The 20,888-nt window shown below is 39.2% G+C and overlaps 1 protein-coding gene across 1 annotated transcript; it reads right to left on the reverse strand.

The window, feature by feature from the left end:
* Positions 1 to 318: 318 nt before the first annotated feature.
* LOC133983541 (eomesodermin-like) lies at positions 319 to 5,352 on the reverse strand. The gene is made up of 7 exons (XM_062422654.1): positions 5,301 to 5,352; positions 3,229 to 3,899; positions 2,807 to 2,961; positions 2,386 to 2,513; positions 1,662 to 1,820; positions 1,282 to 1,343; positions 319 to 1,113 (listed from the first exon to the last, which is right to left on the reverse strand). Exons 2-7 carry the CDS (start codon positions 3,750 to 3,752, stop codon positions 327 to 329), a joined length of 1,815 nt encoding a protein of 604 aa, XP_062278638.1. The 5' UTR covers positions 3,753 to 3,899; positions 5,301 to 5,352; the 3' UTR covers positions 319 to 326.
* Positions 5,353 to 20,888: the final 15,536 nt, after the last annotated feature.

Genomic DNA, 20,888 nt, shown 5'->3' on the forward strand with positions numbered 1-20,888 from the left:
GGGCAACTGAAACAAATGCTTTGACACTTTAAAAAAATCAAAATTCAGACGTACATCAATGAGGTGTTTGAAAGAAAATAGTGCAGAGAGCAAATGGACTTTAAAAAAAAAGGAATAATATTACATCTCAGGATGGTAATGCTCATTGTGCCACCTATGTCTCCTGACTTTTATGTTTCCTGTTTCACCACAAATGGAAGAAACCCAAGACAAATTCCGGGTGTGCAAATAACAAAAAAAGCAAAATATTATTTTGTTATTCAATGTGGCAGATTAAGAACCACCAAAAGGACAAAATGAGGCAATATATTTCAGACACAAAACATTTAAGGGTTTGTGTAAAAGGAATAGTAAGCCGCCATGCCTTTGGATGAGGGTGCCTCCTTGCTGTAGGAGCTACCGTTGGTGATAGCAGAGGCCAAGTCCTCACATTTAATGTCAGCAGGTGAGTCCTCTGCGCTTGGACCATTAAGAGACAAACGCCTTCGCTTGCAGGCTGCAGCATATGACTCAACCTTGTCTAAAGACAGAGCTAAAGGCTGTGTGTCTGTCCAAGAAGAGATCGGGCCCCCACTGCCATTTACTTCCTCTTCAATCTGCGGTTTGACTTTGTCTGAGTCTTCTGAGAAACCGGTCGTTGGGCTGGGCCTCGGAGACCACGGCAGGCTTGGAGTGACCTTTCTCTGGTACGCTGCTCTGGACCCCCATCCTGCAGACATGGTGGTGAAAGGAGAGTCTGGGTAGTAGCTGAGTGCGTGCGATGTTTGCATGGAAAGGGATTTGATACCGTAAGGAAGCAGGGAGCTTGAGTATTCCGTCTCATAAGGTGTCAGATCGAGCTTGCTGCTGGTGCTGCTGCTGTTTCCGGCTTGCTGCATTGAGGTGACAAACCACCTCTGTGATGCTCCATCCTCTGTCTGAGGTGAGAGGAGGCTGTTGGTCTGAGGCACTGCTCTCTCGCTGTTATAGAAACGATTCTGGGGAAAGTTGCTGACAAATTGATCCTGGAACAGGGGCTGCATGGTGTAGCGGGCACCAGGGACAATCTGGTGGGCCCTGGGGGAGTCGGTTGGAGAAGGGGTGAGGCGGTCATTGTCTGGAGCTGTGTACATCCTGAAAAATACATATATATGCTCATAAATTTGTTTTACAGGATGAGCATTGTCTGGATGAAGAATCATGTAAATCTGGTACAAAAGCATTGACTGAAACATTGAATTTGATGTGGGTATGTGTTGAAGAATTACATTTTTTTCTTCTGATAAGCAACGCAATACTCACGAATCATAATTATCTCTGAATCCTTTGGCAAAAGGGTTGTGGTCAATTTTCAGCTGAGTAATCTAAAGCAAAGAATAATGGAAGTTACATAACAATATGTGACAATAAAGAGAAAACAAGTTTAAAGGAGCACAATGCACTAAATGACTATAAAGCATGTGTGTGAAAGTAAAGGCCACAAGAAAACAGGAGATTATAGCTGATCAACATTTTACATGAGTCAGCTGAATTGGTTTTAATACATTGTAAGATCATACAAATGCATTAAGGTTAAATGCAAGATGCATGAGTGTCCCAAAAGAGCATCCTCAACTTGTTACAGCTCAAAAATGAGGCTGTGATGTTGCAGAAGAGGAATGGGAGAACTTTTTCATGCTTACATCAGTGTTCTGGTAGGCAGTGACGGCTATGAACTGGTTCTCTGGAAACGTGAAGCTCTGAGTCTTTACGTCATTGTTAATATCGTCCACCCCATCCTCCGTCACCTCCACGATGTGCAGTCTGGGCTGGTACTTATGCAGCGACTGCAGGACAATCATCTGCACCAGAACATCGCATATAGAAAAACAATGATGGTTATTTCGTAAGGTATGCGCTATAAGTGCTTGTCTCATTTTTATTACTATGCATTTGTGCAAAGAAGTTATTTCTCAGCAAGTGCTTTGGCAAAACATTCATGCATTGAAAGCCTTAAAGTCTTCATATTAGGATAGATGACTATTGTTGTCTATTGTATTAAGTCGTTCGTTTACAAGACTTCTGTCGAGAGGCTGTAAAAATATCTCCTCCGCCTCAACGCGCAATTTTTCAAAATCAATTTGATTTCAAACCGGTTCCTAAAATATAATAAAATTAAATTCCCTAAACACGTAAGGATTTGCTTTATTTTTTTACTTTCGTGCAATATTTAATATGGTGACACAACAAAGCAAAACTCTATTGCAGCTATTATGTATTTTTTCAAAAAAAACACTTATCAGTACAATACAAAGGAAATAATTTTAACACTTCAATACAATTAAAATTAATTGAAATCTTCGATTATATTTAAAGTCGTTAGTTTAAGTATAGGATAATCATTGATTCGGTGTAGGCATATTTAACCTGTGAAGTAGGCCTGTTGTGGTTGGTTCCTTTGTTATTGGTGAGTTTCAGTTTGCTGAAGGAGATCTCTTGTCTCATCCAGTGGGCCCCTGTGTTTGGAGACTCTGGATGGATGTAGACTTTGTTCCCTTTGAAATAAAAAAAAAAGAGAGATGTTCCGATATTAAATTGCAGTAGCGTCACATGTTCCTTTCTGCTGCACTGTTAAATGGGTTTTAAAATATACATGTACTCGGGAAATGACACCCATGAAACCTATAGAATTATATTTATTCATACAAATGTATTAATCAGGTCACCACACTTTTCAAATCTGAGATGTGTTTATTTATTTATTAATAATAATAATATTCTGTTTAAGACTCAACACTGAACACAATGGACTTCGTTAATAATGTCAAATATCGATTAGTATCAGTACCTTGGCTGGTGTTGTCCGCCTTCCCACAGGTGACCCACTTGCCACCTTGAAATCTCCAGTGGTTTGGATCTGCCAGAACCACTTCCACAAACACGTTATAGTGAGCTGCCAGGTTAAGACCGGCTATGTTGAAACTGAGAAACGGGAACATCCGTCTGTAAACACAAAACAAATATAAAAAAATAGATCCATTGATAGTGTGATTATTGTTAAACTGGCCTGTATGCACTTCAATTATATTTTGCCTATATTATTGTGGCATATTTATTACAGCCTCCAACAATGAAAATAGACAGGAAATGAAAGTCATGTAAGTGAACTTGTTTAAATTTACTCTTGAAAATAAAATAAAAATTATGTCATGGCAAAAAACAAAACATAAAAAATATATATATATTTATTTTATTTTCCTGCTATCTAACCTGCCCTGCTTGGTGATGATCATCTCGGTCTGGTGCCGGTGGAACTTGAGCCACAGCGGCCGGTTGCAGAGATAGACCTGGGCTCTCATCCCCGGCCCGCCACTGGGTAGGGCCATGTTACTGAGAGCGGACGCTGAGCCGGTGTATGGCGGGTAGATGCAGCCGGTGCTCTGCCCGAGCTGATACGCCGAGCTGAAGTGACTGCGGCCGGCAGCGGAGGGGGAAAATCCCTCTGGAGGCAGCACGGAGCTCAAGTGAAGAGAAGAAGTGTACCTGCCAGCGCTGGACGGGGTGTAAACCGTCCCACCAGGGGTGTAAGGGATAAAAGAGCAGTGACTGGCTGTTTCTGGGCTGTGTTTAGAAACAGAGGGAGGGATGTAGTAGCGATCAGCACCCAGCCCGTGCTCTGCGTACCTGCTGCCAGCAGCCGGATTGTCCCCATCCACAGCCGGAGATTTGCGCCTCTCCTCCGCTGCGTCTTTCGTAGTGGAGAAGGAGCTGCTCTCTCCTTCACCGCCGAGCATGTCTGATTCTTTATACAGCCTTGTCACAAGTTTTGACGGCTGCCTTTGATCCCAGATGAGGGGCCTTTCTCCCCTCTCAGAACTGTTTTGATGCCAGGTGTCTTCTGACCAAAACGTGTCCTGTCAGCATTCCCTGAAGTGTGAATCCTTGAGACAGAAGCAGTTTATGTTAAGTTAAGGAAGAGCTAAATAATGAGCTACATGTCTGCAAGCATCAGGCTACCTGAGTCACCAACACTTTAAAGGCCCAATACTAGAGCGAATAGTATGGTAACTTGCGCACAAGTGAGATGACAGTGGAAAGTGAAGCCAAAGATTTGTGTGGGCGTATCAAGGTGTGGCTGTGAAGTCAATGACACAAAAGTTGAGCAATTCTATTTCAGCCGTATTTTCGAAAACAATTACTGTAACTTAAAGAAAAAAAATCTTTGGAGGTTCCTTTCTCTTTCTCTTTCAATTTGTTTTTCGGTTTTAAAATTATATAGGATAAATATTCAATTTAATTCAATGTGTGTATATAGGCTATGTGTGTGTGTGTGTGTGTGTGTGTGTGTGTGTATGTGTATATATAGGCTATTGTTTTTTTTTAAGCTCACAAGAAGATACTGAATCCATGAATCCATGATTAGATTTAAGTGAATAGGCCGTGATGAATTTGTAAGTAGTTCAGCTGACAGACCAGGAATACAAAAATAAAATAAATAAATAAATAAAATGTCCATCTTAAACAACCAGAAAAATAAATTTGGTTTACTATTTAAACTCATATATTGAGGCAGGACAGGTCTAGCCTATATTAAATTGGAATTGCATTGAGTCAGCCTATAGCCAGTTTCTTGTAAATCGTATGACAAACTCTAAACAAAGCACTGATTTTCGGGGGTAGTTTTTGTGGCGTAAAACTAAAATGAAAGTTCACCCACGGTTCTTGAAATTCGTAGCATCTTGAACCAATCTCATGTTCAACCGCAGATTTATCGGTGGAAAAAGTGGTTATTTTAACTTTTTATCATTCCATTGGACTTCTAAATTTTACAGAAAAACATGTTATTAAGTTCTAGCAGTGTATTTGTTTTACAATGAATTCATGCCTTTTTTGCAGAATTTCCTGGATTATCAATTACAAAGTGACTGATGGGGTGCTGTTAATCCTCGGCTCTGTCATTATTCTAATGATTTTGCATTTATTCAGTTCTGATGCGCTTCTGTGTCCCAACGGGATGCCCGACGTGAAAACGGGAAATAACCAATTATTTTTCCGTTTGAAGAAACCTGTGATGTTTCGTGCATCAGACAGCCCGATGCGAGAAACATCACATACAAATCTAATCGACCCTCTAAGAAAAAAGTGATAAAAAAAACAACAACAAATAAATGTGTGTGTGCTGTTTATTCCCTGAAAATAATCCCAGCAGCTAATTGAAGTTTTAAACATTAAACTAAATGTAATTTATGATGACATTCAATTAAACAAATGTTTCATTAGATAGTATAATGACACATTGGCAAGTATATAAAATGATACATGAAAAATATATAAAAACATACCAAGCGATCCTTCCTCCTGGTTCCGTTTGCAAATGAAATTCAAGGCGCAAAGTTCAGGCTAAATAAAAAAACTGTCTCAGGCAATGTCAGTGCGCGAAATAACCTGCGAGACTGAGCCCATACCAGTAAGCTACATGACATCAAGTAATGTTGGGGTCTAGGGGGGAGTATAAAGCCTGAGCCATGTAGAGGCGGACTGATCACTGTGCGCACTCCCACTCCTTCCACCGCTGCGCCCTCCTTGTGGCCAAGACGAACAGATAGCAGCCTATTATCAGATCCCCCCCCCCCCCCCCCCCCCCTCTTCCCCGATCTCCATGGGGAGGGGTAGGGGATCCTCAGCATCATAGCCAAGGTGTAAGAACGAGGCTGCTTCCCAATCCATCCGTGAATAGTTTCCATCTCATCATCCGTACAAAGAACCCCACCACAATAACATTCCCATCAGGGAGTGTCTGTAGGGGGTCACTAGTGGGTTTTTGGTGACCTCACTGTAGCCTACTTTTTTATATCCAAAGGGTTTTTTTTTAAAATTCCTGTATAAAGAATATAAAAAAAACACAAGGTTGCCTACAAATCAAACCCCCATATTTCAACATAAGGTTTACTTTCCCAAACTTTTTCCACATCAGGCAGACAAAACCAGAGCTAAAAATGCACAAATACATACAATTAAACATATTGCTGTGATTTTCAATTCCCAATGGATTCCTGGTAACTTACATGCAGATAGGCAGTCCATGCTTAATAGTTCTAAAATGTTACCTGAAATAACACAAAATGTTGTCTACTGTAAAGTAAGAACTTGCAAAGCAAATGTGCCTCATAATGACATAAACAAGAAATGAATTTTGTCATTTTCATGTAAGCCTTGCTGCAAAAGTTATCACAATGAAAACTCTCCTGTATCACCAACCTTGATGTGTTTTCTGTAACAAACTAGTGGTGATTAAAGATGAGCTCAGGTCAACATACAGTCAACATGATCCCTCACGTCAGGGAGCAGAGAAAAGAAGCCCTGCTTAGAACAGCAGTCAAAGCACCAAAATGAATTGGTCATTGAGCGTTAAGTAGGTAAAGTCGAGCAAGATGTCTGAGGGACACATTGCTGCTCTGTGATTTTGCTGTAACTGGGCTTAAAGGAGAATACACTCTATGGAAATAAGTGTATATCTTCAGTGATGCTGACATAGAGAAAGAACAGTATTGGTTAATTTTGTCTCTTAAAGTGTTCAAATCTTTGAATGTTACCTCTTCAACTCCACTTCCTTGGTTCAAAGGAAACCAAATTCAGACTTGAAATAGTGCTGCATTAGTGTGTTAATGGGACACCTTTTAGCAGCTTAAAGACCCACTCTCCACTCTGGAGTTAAGGGCCAGACGATGCTTAGCTGCTGCTGCTGCTTGCTTGCTTGATGGGGGAAAGTTTACATGAGAAAGACTGTGAGAGGATTAGTGAAGCAGGTTGCCACCTCTGAAATAAACACACCGCACATCAAAATAGGCAAATCAACTATTTGGGTAAACTGTTTGAACAGCAAACAGTCTAAAGCTAATACACTTCTGCTGATTGCACTGATAAACTGATACAGCTGTTTGATTATTTCAGGAAGTCATGAATATAGAGTAAGAATTCACAAACCTTGGTGTGCACATGCCGTTTCAGTGGTGCCAAATTTACTTTGAGCCAGAAGTTTTTTCCGTTGCTCACCTTTTTCGTCTCGTAGATATGAAGTCGATTAACTATATCTCATATTATATATCAATGGTGAGTGTAGTAAGAAGTCTACTCTCAATCATCAATTTGTATTGGATTTAAAGCCAAGTACATTAAACTCTCGCTAGCTTTCTCTTTCTATATTTATCAAACCGCATATTTGACAAACACAAACACATAGTCACGTGCTTTGATGGTAAAACGAGTGAGTCAGAAGTGAGAATGTGAAATCTTGCAACGTTTCTATTGAAGTTGCTACATAAGATTCTGTTTGTCCCAGAAGCACAGGGGATAGCACACTCACTATCACACTGAGTATGGTGTAAAGAATTGTCTGCAAATTTTCCTCCACTCAGAAATGTGTTTTCCTTATTGTCACTTGGATGGTTGTTCATCTGTGGAAGGGGGACATTTTTTATCTGCTCATCTTAAATCTGAGTTTAAGACGTGTAAATATAAGCATGATTTTGTGACATCATAACTGGATTGGCTGACAGTCATGATTCGATTTGCAATTTACACAAGTGTGATGTGAGTGTGTGTACTGTACACTGAGAATTGACTTTTCAGTGAAGTAGATGACATTTTGTGTCCAGTGGTTACATTTTAAAAAGAAAAAATGTGCATTCTCATAGAGAGAGTTTGAATATTTCAATGAGAGAGAAGGATTAAATGTAATTGTTCATTCATTCTTCACTTCAAATATGTAAATGCTTGTTCACTATAGCTCTTTGTGGTGAGAAAAACACACAAATTAAATCAGCATATTTCCTTATTTAAAATGCTTGTATACATCACATAAAGCTGTGTGGTTATTGTGTGTTTAATAGGCAGCCTGTCTGCAAAGTGGACTAACTCCTCTCTCTGTCACGCTCGATGAGCAGCTTCCCCTAGCTGTGCCTGCTTTTTGACACGTCTAAAGGGCTGTTTCTGACATCTTGCCATCCTGCCGGCCACCCCTCCCACAGCGCTCATGCCAGGCAGGAGGAAAGAGATGGTGACCTGGCCATCGCTACGCTGCCCTAGGCCACTTCCACCCTGCTGGCAGCAGAAGGTCTGTTGGTCTGAAGCCATGCCAGGAACTCCGCCCGCCGCAGCTTGTGATGTCACAAGAGACATGCTCTCAGAGGACACATCTGATTGGCTTTGATGGGTTGACTCTCTCACTTCCCGGGAAATGCCCTCTCAAAAATGTACAGTCATACAAACCTAATTAAGTATCACCTCAACTGAATGTGATCTAAGCTTTCTGCCCTCCTAACTGATCAGCTGCCTTCACAGATCATGCAGGAAACCATTGTGTTCTCCTGTCATGTGGGGTTATTTGCATGTAAGGAAGATTATGGAAGTCAAACTAAACTAAACAGCTGGTATATGAAGATTTGCACTTAAAATGCTAAAAGTTTTTACAACTCATATTTTACTTCATTTATTAGTTACTACTCTGTAAGGAACAGAAACATGTGCAAAATTGTTATTGCCAGATTAAAAGTTTCATGCTCAGATTCACTTAAAGACATGATCTGTCAGTCTTACCCTTGACTAAAAATCTAAATAGTTGAAATAGTATAATAATATATTATGACATTAATTTTGGATAAAAATTACAACACATTGATACATATTTAAAGTCATATTGCTATTAACAGAGAAATCCACAAACTACTTATGTAAGTCTCCAATGAGACATTCATACAGCAGGGCTTCATACAGCAGAAGGTGAAGGCCTCTAAACTGACCCACTTCCTCGTCTTCCCCCTACGATAACATTTATGGTTTGGTCCTACATCCTGTTAAGAGTAGCAGCAGGAGCGGACCATCACATTTGGTGCTCAGCGTGGGGGCGGTTGGTGAGCTGACATGTTCCAGCTATCCCATGGAGATACACTTCTGCCTCTCCGCGAAGATTTGGTGTTTTCTCATTTGCATTTGCTAATGAGATGCTGTTTGCATGACTTTATACTGGAAGGCTATCTCTCTGAATATCTCTTTACAAATACAGGAGACGGATGAACTCTTATTTATTTTACCTTTGTTAACTAATTAGTTCTATTCAGATTAAGAATGCCTATTTCAGGAGAGATCTGTCCAATAAAGCAGTTAACATAGAAAGAGTCAAAAGAATCAAAGTTATGTTAAGAAAAAAAATCTCTTCATGTTACAGTAGAATTGTAGGTATTTATTATCAGGCTTCACATTTGTTTTGTTGTAACACAGGAACCACTTTGCTATTCTGAGGTATCACACCCTGCACTGTGCGTCACCAGTGGAACAGCAGTTGTAACAACTTCGCAGTGATACTGTGAAAGAGTCAGCTAGCATTAAAGCAGAGAATAGGTTATTGGTTAATCACATGATTGTCTTAATTTAGTGCAGTCTTTCAGGGTTTTTTTTGTTAGACAAGTCAAACCATGATTCCTTCTATTTGTTTCCTGCCTATATGCTACTGTAGAAGAGAGTTCACCATTTCGCTCAAGCGTCTAAAGCTGCCCTCTTAACTTCACCTCGAACACAACTTCACACAAGAGATTCATCTTCAGAACGGTTTCTCAGCCAAGACCCGTGACTCCCAAAATCACTTATCTGACGGCAAGTTCGAGAAGCCAATGCCAATTAAGGCCTGGTTCGAGTACTTCCTCATTATCACCCAATCTGCACTGTTAAAAATTCCTGCCCACCCATCTGCCAGTGTCAGCAGCCCCCAAAGACAGTCACAATTTGATCTCAGGTCACAGTAATGAGTTATTGCCTCTATGACATCCAGCTGATCCTCAGAGAAAGCCACACATTTCGGTGAATTGAGCACACCCTTATAACATGTGCATCACTGAAGCTTGAAAAACACAATGGGGGATGAGGAAACTATTCTTAATAGCACCTCTGCTTCTTTTGCATGGGGCATCCATCCAGACAACTCGGAGTGGAAAAACTCTTAAATACTTACCATGCCAACGGCTGGTTTTCTGTAGCTGACCTCTGACCTCCCTGTTATAAAGAGCAATCACTTAGACAAATCCCTGCTGGGTGCAAGTAAATAAGTCACATTATTTTAATTAGAACAGGATGTAGTACATCAACAGTATCTAATTACTGTGTCAATACAGACAGTATTCAATGAGATTTGTCTGATTTTAACACTCATTTTACTTTTAATAAATCCAAATATGTCAATCACTGCAGTGTACACATTCACTCATTAGACATGGTTCTGAAAATGACTTTGCTCATCCAGAACATACACTGACATTTAATACAGTGACAACGCATCAATATAATAACCCAGCAGAGGCAAAACATAGATACAAATAGATGGATAGATTACTTGTATTGTTTAGAAGAACGTGCCTTTCTCCAGTGGGGTGGAAGGAATATTTTCTGCATTATGTCCCCTCACCGAGCAAGCAGGCAGGACCCTGAGCATGTTTTTTTCTCATATGGGGAATCTGCTGACTGCGGTATCACATTATGATTAACAATTTAACTATGATCCCCTTCTTTCCCATTGTTATTCCACAGATGACTGAGAGTAAGAGTGAAATGGCAGCGACGGCACGCAGGCTTCATTAGATTCATTGACTGATTTATTGTTTTCCATGGTTGTAATCACTTCCCCCAAGGTAATTTGTAAGCTCTTTATGGTTCAGAGGTATAAGCCTGAGAGTTAATTAATCGGCTTTGTTTAGAAGTTTGAAAGTAGAAATGCCCCTCTGAATTGGTAACTGCTTGGAAGACAACAGTCTCAGTGACTTAGAGTCCCTTGTTTGCTTTGAAAAAACATCAAAACAAAGCAGGTAAACAAACAGAATTATGTCTGGGTCATTTTAAGATCTTTTGAATTTACCTAGATTAATCTGTAGCCTGTTAATCTTCCTCTCATCAAATCCAGAATAAGGATTTTGCCATGCTTCAGTACACAACTTTTGGTAATTACGTAAAAACACAATCATTACACATTATTGTTCAATCAAAAATCTGGCCAGTTCTCACCAACTCATAACAAATCTAACATTATACACAGCACCACTTTAAACCAAATCAGTGAAACTTGTTAATGAAACTGACATATGACTAAAATTTATTTATACAGTCTATTTTACCAGTAATTGCATCCAAAAGCATTTTTACACACTCCTTGACCCATTTTATTCTCGTCTTAGCCACTTAAAATGGCACTCCTTATTAAAAAAAAAGTATTGCTCTTCTCCACTGGAGTTGAATTTTATCTCTTTAGAATAAAATAGTATTACTTTTATGTTTTTGACCCAAATCCTTGCTCTTGGCAGAATCTAACGTGACACTTATCCCTGCACCCCTCCTCACCTACAAAACCCCTGATGTTGTCTGGCCTTTATCAGTCTTAATTGAGGTCCCGACTTGCTTTAATTGGCTTTCCAGCAGTATGTGAAGGAGAACTGCTGTTTATGGGTTAAGTGCATCTTAATCAGAGCTTTAATCCAGTCATTAACAGAGAAACATGAGGTGTCGAGAGCAGTGAAGAGAGGTTGATAATTGAGAGGCGGCTTCCTTGCTCCCTGTGCTGTGTGTTTGTATGTGTGTGTATATAGTATATGTATATGTATGCTTACTTCAGGACTGTGGTTATTGAGGGAAACTGACAAGACAATTTGGAGCAGAAGTAGGAAAATCTTCCAAAAATTGTCAGTGTCAGTAAAATATTGTATTGTATGAGTAAGGACAGAATAAGCCTTTGCTATTTTACTGACCCTCATAGGTTCCTTTGGGTAAAATAAGAATGCGAAGAATTGGAAGATTAAAAATAGTACTTCCATACCACTCCTTTATTTTACTTGATACATTTGTTTCCTGATGAAAATATATACCACTACTGATAGTAAAAATAGATTGTTATTGTCTACAAAACAAAACTCATCCATACCCATCCCATTTCTGTTGCTCAGCTGTCACATTGTCACTGAGTTTTTCGCACTGTATATTTTAGCACCTATCTGCTGTGTGAGGCCTGTGTTCTTCAGTACCCCACTCGTCCCTCTTTCGCTCTCTCTCTTTCTTTCTCTCTCTCACACACACACACACACACACACACATACACAGAGTGCCGAATCAACGAGACTATATTGAATAAACATGCTGCTTTTTTGATAATTCCTGTTTTTTAGGTGCATTTTTCACCATTTTTAGTGCAATTTATTATAGACATACACACACCTACTGATCCTATAAAGGCACTGTCAATTTCTTACAAAACTTCCAGTGCTAGTCACCTTCTCAGAGAGGATCATCGACAAATAAAACACTGAAAAAAGCACATTCATGCTCTGCTAATGGCAGAGAAGCTAAGCAAATTAGATAAGTGGAGAAGAGGCACTTTTAATGTGTGTCCACCAAGGTTGGGATTTTATCTGATGTGAATACAGTATTGAAGTATTGCTTAATGAAACCTAGTCATTTCAAATTCCATGATGAATTCATTGATAGGTTTAGCTTTTAACAATTTTAAGTGACAACAGTTGTTTAGCTGAATGGTGGTTATCAGAACTGCTTAGATCCTTTTTACATGCAAAAAACTTAATGAATATCAACTTGCATATATATGTGTGAACATGCAGACACTGATGCTTAGCATATTTCTGGTGTGTGCAAAACTTGAACATTGCATGTGTCTGCACGTGTGTGTGTGTGTGTCTGTGTGTGTGTGTGTGTGTGTGTGTGAGAAAGTGCAATGCGTCAATTATTTTAAGGTGTGAAAGGCCTGATGACAAGAATACCGCGAGCCAAGATTGACCCCTCCCCAAGCATCACCACAAACAACTCTCCCTGTGAACCTGTGAAAACATTTACAGGCCACTTACAACATGAGATGACACTTCCTCTCAGGTCAGGGGGTCTCGTACACACACACACACACACACACACACACACACACACACACACACACACACACACACACAGACACACACAGACACACACACACAGATCGCTGTCAGCCCAACAGACAAGCTACATCTCTGTCTGATGCTGACAGAGAAGAAAAGAAGTGGCACTCGTCTTGCCTCAGGGTTTCAGTTCATTAGATAAAGTAGGGGGGGAAAAGATGGTTGAGAGGAATAGACAAAAGTTCTCTTGTTTGCAGAAAGCAAAGATTAAGACAGTTGTTTCTACAGCTGACTATACTGAAACATTCTGACTGTTGGACTGAGAGAGAAAACATAATGGTGCACTTTATAGAGTCTGGACAGTGCTTTTGTACATTTAGAAGTCACAAATGGGATTTTAGTTTTGCACATACACACACAGACACATACACACACCTACGTTGTTACCTCTGAGATGTTATAAAAACTTCTCTTTTATCCTTTAAAAAACTATCGATCTTGTGCTTTGCCTTCTCTACTTGATGGGTTTTTTTCTGTCATAATGGAAAGTCTCCCTGGCCATTTCTTCAGCCTATTCTTCATTTGGAGTAATTATAGATGGAGAGGTAAAAGATGTTTTTTTTCCCCCTTTCTTTTCTTTCCTCCTTTCTACCTATCTACCTCTCCCCTGCGTGCATTCAGAGGAGCTCTCACCACTGCATTCTTATTAGGGACATGTCTGAAAGGCTCTCCGCAGCATGTGGTATCCTCTGACCATCCACTATGGCTGCTTTTTGTTGCATTAACAAGCCAAGCAACCAAGGGTAGCTTTTCAACAGGTACAAACTTTTCCTTTTAGATAATTAACCGCATTCAGACACTCAGCACAGAGTAGGCAATGTGGGTAGAGAAGCCTAGAGAGGATCATATTCTACAGAAAAGCACAGAGAAAGAAGAGGGAGACAGATAAAAAAAGAAAAAAAACTTTATCAAAAGACAAGATGTTCTCTTTGCTACTGTTTAGTGCTAGTGGATTCTATACCAAACTCCTATTAAAATGGCATTTCTGCTCTCCTCATCATTCTTGTCTATTTCCTCTTCATCTTTTCATCAGGTTGGACCGTGTAATTAGGCAAAACTCTGGTCATTGTAGAATGGTCAAAGGTTTGCTGCCTTAATGAATGGAGGAAACACAAGAAGGGCTGAATATTCTCCCTTGTCCCTGTTTGCCTCGCTGCAAAAACCCCAGGATACCTCCTGAAGAAGGCCTCCTCCATCCTTTGCCATTTCATCTCTTGTTAAAGGGGGCATAAAGCGAAAGCAGAGGGGAAAAGTAATTTTCTTCCCGTCTATCCATTCTTTCGGTGGGTTTCTTCCACTTTTACCTGTGTACTTTCATAAAGCTTATAATTATCTTGGCGAGAGCCCTCAAGTGAGAACGAATAGGGTCTTTGTACCCTTCTCTCTTCAGCACTCTCCTGTTTCTCAGAGGATAGAAGTCATATTAACATTTGGTCTTCCCCTTTTACGGATGCAGTGTGAAAGCCAGATGTGTCTCCTCCAAAAAAAAAGAGAGAGAGAGAGAGAGAGAGAGAGAGAGAGAGAGAGAGAGAGAGAGAAACTTTCTACCTAATTGTTATATTTTCTGAATGACCACAGATAGAGCAGGTAAGTCAGAATAGGTAAGATGAATACTGCAGTCCTTGAAGATGAAGTTATTAAGCTTTTATCTAATATTTAATGAATTGTTCTTATGTCATATTTTTATGTGAGATGCTGTAACCATGTATGTGCAGTAAAACTACAGACAGAACTGTGTCATATTGTAGCTACTTTAGCTTTTAAAAAAATGTATATTAGCTTAAGACAGCCCAATAAAATCACTGACTGTACAAAAACAACTGTAAGCTGACCAGGCATGGCAATAGCAACATATTCAGCGACCTGGCAGCAGATATCATTGGTTATAGGGTCAAACCCTGCCCCTCTACCATCTAACCAAGCCCTTCCTCCATTCACCCACCCCTCCCTCAATCCCTCTAACCTCCATTCCTAACTCTTCCGGCTGATTACTCCTAATGTAATTTTAATTAAAAACTGTGGTGTCAAAGGGTTTAGCCTGCCTGAGAAGCGGGTGCAGATTGCGGCACAGTGGCAGACCCCTTCACTTGCTTGAGAGGAAATGCATCCTGACATTGCTCAGGTGGTGCCAACACAACCGGAGCCAGGTTAAGCAAAAAGGCTTTCTGGCCCATTTAAATATCACAGTATAACTTTATTCTGGGCAGGTGGGAGATCAACCTAGAGAAAGGTGACTTATAATATTTGGGTTATTTATTGTTAAATTTGGGTTGTCTACTTTCAGTGTCTGGTGATTTGCTGAATATTAAATACATGCTAAATACTATCATTTGGTCCACACCAGTGCCATTATTGCTGCAAACTTGTATCAGTTGAGCTGGAGTTAACGGTTATTATCATAATTAAAGATATATCTCACTATCCTTCCTTTCTGGCACATATCCGGTTATTTGGGCCCTATGAGTAAAATAGGAATGTGGAGCGACTAAGGAGAAAACAACAATCTACATTTCTTAGAAGGCAGTAAAAGGGTCATGCTTGCCTCTACCATCAGTCAGTGTTGCAAACGCCATTACAAATCATCATCACTATTTCAGCAGAAATATTTACAATCTTATGTCAAATCATCCCCAAAAGCCTGCAAGAAGGAGAAGTGAAGCTAATAAGCTGGGACTCATTCTAATATCAAGACACACCTAGTTGACATTGAGAATAATTGCCACTGCCAAATTTCCCAGGGGTGACCTGCGGAAGGTGCCCCACAGCAGGACTCAACAGCAGAGGTCTGCCTGTAGGTTTGTAATCCCCTCACCCGAGCCGTTGGATAATCTGCTCTCCATCGACCCTGAAGAGGCTCCCCACAGCTCGGGCTTAAACACTCTCTAAAATCTCATCTCCACACCCCATCTGCCGGCTGAGCGACGTCTTGGAAGTCACAGATATGAAGGAGCGGGGACAGAGGCAGACGAGCGGATGAGAAAAGCAGAACACACCTCTTCCTTTTTGCTGCGGGTGGCTGCACCAGAAGAGAGGAGTGTTTAGGAAAACACACAGCCTGGCTTGGCATTCTGCTCATTGAAATTAAAGATCAGTCTTAATTAAATGTCTCCACCTTCTCTTTTGTTAAAAGGTCAAATCTGTCTTAGCACTTGTTGTAATATAGACTATATGTCTTGTTGCAACAGATTTTCCTCTACTTTAATCAGTGCTACAATACTATTCCTATCTGAATAAAAGAATAATAATACTTTTATTTAAATAGCTCTTTTCAAGTTTAAGGACAAAGTGAAGAATACAAATTTAAAAAATCAGAAACCTATGTAAGCCCCTTATGAATGACACACAAAAATTAGGAACATGAGAGCACATATATCAAGCAGCACTGAGGCTATACATAAACAGATGAAAGTGCAAGTGTGAAATAAAATAAACAAGCACATAAATAAATGAGTAAAATATATAAGCTCATATAAATCAGGTGAAATTCAAGTCAAAAAATAACATCATAAATCAGAGGTACATACATGACACATCAAGAAATGGTTTTCGGGAGTCTCACAAGTGCAAGAGGTGTCAGTGTCCATGACCCTTTAACATTCTCTGACAGGGGCCTTGTTCTGTGCCCGTCAGTGGACAGTTGGAGGAGCTGGTGGTTGGCCCTGAGCAGTGAGGCATGTAGTAAGAGGGTTTAACTTTGCTAACCTCCTTCTGCCAGGTTCATGGGGCCCTGCTGCTTGGGTAATATTGGATCAGTGTTGGGAGCCCGTGCCACTGCCATATCAGCCGGCATGCTACCTGGGGTAGAGAGCAGTTTCCACAATACAGCAGAGCCAACTGGGCTTGGTCGGGGCTTGCTTACAATCTCCCATGTTCTTGAATTTCCTCAAACATTAGAATTTATGTGATTCCTTTTCCATCTTATATTGTATTTTAGAGATTAATATATAGTTTTAAAGGCACATTTACTAAGATGTTTACTCTTCTAAGAAACAAAATAATCATATATGGGAGTCTAAATAGTGTTGCTAAAAAGCAAATAAACAAATTCTCCTCAAGGTGTTAATTTTATTCTGTAGGAGATGACTTTTCCTGTTTCAGAACAATACAACATGGTCAAAAACAAATTGGTTTTGACAATACAGAGCCATGAGCAATGTTAAAACATTTTGATGTGCTGCTACTGCTGGTGGCAAAAAGGGGGAACTGTGTTGCACAGCAGGTCAGGAAGAGGATTAATAAAACTATCTGGATATTTCACAGCTGTTTGAATGGTTTAAATATTGCCACTCCTTTTATCTGTTCAACCTGTAGAAAGGGTCACACTTGCAATAATAAGCATTTTTCTATATACATTGTCCCCATTCACTTACATTCTTGCAAAATTAGTGGTAATATAAAAACATAATTTCAAGGAAGAGAGGTTTGTTTTCTTTGAGCTGAGTGATGATAAAACATTTTTTTAAAAACTCATCACATGGTGTAAGGGAGAAAAACATGGCTAAAAAATGAGGGTGAAACTTAAAACATCATTACAACATACATCAAAAAGATATACACTGTATTCTGTTTTTTCAAAAGAGAGCCATTCAATGTTTTAGTTTCTATTTCTGCTTATGCATAATACAAACCTCAATACAGACCTCAATATCAAATCTTGCACAGTGTGCATGGAGGGCGGTGGATCAAAAAAAAATATTCAGAGAACAGTGCAGATTTGTCCATACAGAAAGCATCTTCTATAATAATCAAGTGTTAGATTTGATTTGTTATCCCAAATTTTATTTACATTACAAGAAATGTTCTCTTCCCTAGGGAGCATTGTTTGGCCTCTGCTCTTACAGTAATTTACTTTTCAATTTATTTTTTAAGAAAATATGACATATTCAGTTATCTTTGCCAGACACCTGTCGAGTGTAGTAAACTATTTTTTTATTCAAGTTTCAAATATATGTGGAGTTGCATGAGCATTTTTTATTTTTATTTTTTTTGCAGGGGCATATTACTTGCAGGATAAAACATATCGAATAAAGCTCATGTTTTGTCATGTATTCAAGAAATATTAAAATATTGTTTTTGCCAGATTTGGTTCAGTGGTAATGCAATCATTCGTATGAGCTCCATTTGGCCCTGTTGTGTAAAATTGGCTTGTGTTGCAGTTTGGAGAGGTCTGATAATATTAAAATCTGCAGATACCCACCTGGTGCCAAGAGGGATGGAAGCAGGAGAGTGTGCTGTCTGGGAGGGGTGTTTGGCTGAGCTTGGAGATATGTGTGTCCATCTGTCTGTATGTGTTTAAGTCAACAGTACACAAACAAATCACGTGCTGTGTACAGGTGATGGCCTGCGGTCTCTGTTTGTTAAGGGAGCCTTTTTCTGCTTGTAGAAGTTATTGTTTTTTGTATCTTTTCTGGCCTTTGATTTGTAGATGAAAAGAATGTGCTCCTCCACAGAGGAAACTGGCAGCTTCAGCGTTGTAAGGTCAAAGAGCCGTGAGAACTTCAGGCAGACAGGCAAGATATTCACTATATCGCCTCTGGCGGTGGTATGTGTGGGTGAGTGTAAGTTGTGAAGGCGCACTGGGTGTGTGTGTGTGGTTTGGATGTGGAGGTGGGTTGTTTACACCTGTTTCTTACTGAAGTCTATAGTCTAGGCAAGGTGTGAAGCTTGCTTTTTGCTTCAAGGTGTGCGTGTGTGTCTGCGGGTGTGTACCTGTCGCTTTGGCTGAACAGGTGGGGCCTCTTTGCATGGGATCTAGACAGCCAGTCCGCCACACAGCTGACTGTGGTCAGGCTTACTGTGCTCAACATGCAGTCTGTGGTGCAGGCTCAGATATACCATGGTGGATGTTATTGCAGTTTCAGTGGACTATTTAGTTTTTCACATTTTTATGGCTTCATTTCAATACTGCCATTTGGTCCAAATTGTTGATCATTTTGCAGGAGAGAAGCAACAAAGAAAATATCTACCAAAAAAAAATCTAGCATCATTATTATTGTGACATCCATAAATTACATCTTGTAAATCAGTTAAAGGATCCAATACTTTTAAAGCCTGTAGGCCATTTAACAAATGATTTTTTGTAATAACGTGTACTTAAAAGTAATTTAATTATGACAATGGATGAACACACTGATCACTACATCCTTTCTTAACTAAGACACCATTTAATAAATAAGAACAAATAAAACCCCTGGAGAGGGGACAATAAACAAGAACACATAACTATGTAATTCTGTCTTTAACAACATAATAATAAAAAATATTTCCAGAATCAAAAGAATATAGTCAACACAATTGGAAATCTCAAATTTCACAAAATGTTCAAACATTTGGGGGCCATTTCAGTTAAACTGTTACAAAACAATATGACATGGACAGCTTGTTTTACTGACCTTTCTAAAAAGGTGATGAAAAGGGCTTATACTGGTTGGATCGTTGTATGAATTACAAGCTTCTTACCTGAAGTTATATCTCACAGTCTAAAATATACGAGTTATTGCTGTTCAGTGTGGGGCAACAACGCTTAGAGAAACAAAGACAGATTGAAGACTGCACTGAACAAGACAGCAAAAGTGATCCTACGATATGGGATTGAAATAGGAGTGAGTTACTTGCACTACATGAGGGGATAGCCCACAGCAGGAAAACATGTGAAACAATATTCAGTTGCACAATTTGGAAAACAATCAGACATTCAAAAGACCAATAAGAATTCAGGATAAACTATTATTGGTGCAAGATGAACACAAAATTATTGTAAAGAAGAAGATAAAAAAAATACAATTGGGTATTGCCAAATAGATAGGTGGACCTACATTTTCAGGACTATCAAACAGTGGAACTCAGTACAATAATGTGTAACAATATGACTAATGACTGATGTATCGTGGGCTGTAGATTCATACGGTGGTTGTCAGTATGCAGTACTTGTATTAGTACATTTTCAAAATTTGTGCATTGATTTAAATTGATTACAATAATAATACATTTTTATATATTATTTTATTTATGCATGCAGATGTGTCTATGTAAATAAAGTGTGTATATGCACATATTGCGTATTTGTATATGATTAAACTTAACTGGATATGTGAGTATGAGTATATAACAATCATGTGTATACAATATTCAGTATGAATGTGTTAGTAAGCTGCAGGTCTGTAAAATTCAGAAAATATTTTATTGTGATTTTAGGATGGCCTTTTGGGAGATTAGCTTTGAGCTAAAAGAGATCCAAATAAACAAATAAACAAACAAAACAAAGGCATACTTCCACAATTGTATTGTTTTGACTACTGTATGTGCCGTCCAAGTACCGTTAAGTCTAACTTTGCGCTAATGGCAGAATAGATGATGTGTTTTGTGTAATTGTGAGTTGAGTTAATTAATTTACAAGAACACTTTTCACACCTACCTCCACATGTCTGGTGCATTATCAATGTAATGCTCTAATGCAGAGGTTTTCAAAGTGGTAGGTGGGGCTCCTCAGGGGTTTCCAAACACTTTCAGGGGAGGCTCAGTGAATGGAAGTGAAGAAATATTACATTAGTTATTACATTAGTTATCAAAAGGATATCCCATAGAATAGCCTAAATTTGTAGGCTATGATTTGATTAAGGAGATTCAGAAATACAGTAATTTTGGGGTATGTTTTTTCCCACTTTCCCAGAGCCAGAGACAAATAAATGCCTTCAGACCTTTTATGTATTTATTTGTTTTTAATGTATTTGGTGTAGTCTGAAATGTGCCAAACAGCATTATCAGGTTACCTAGGCTAAATTGTTGAATGTCTATGGGATGAAGTAACATTCTTTAGGAAAATGATAATTAATGTATTATAATTATTATGTAAATTTGTATTCTTTGTGTCTTTGTTTTGCAAGTACAACGCATCAGAAAACTCAGTTTTACAGTTAACTACTAAATTGACCACAGAGTTACATTACTATCTATGAC

The sequence above is a fragment of the Scomber scombrus genome, chromosome 7, assembly GCF_963691925.1.
Source record: "Scomber scombrus chromosome 7, fScoSco1.1, whole genome shotgun sequence".
In the NCBI taxonomy this organism is placed as follows: Eukaryota; Metazoa; Chordata; class Actinopteri; order Scombriformes; family Scombridae; genus Scomber; species Scomber scombrus.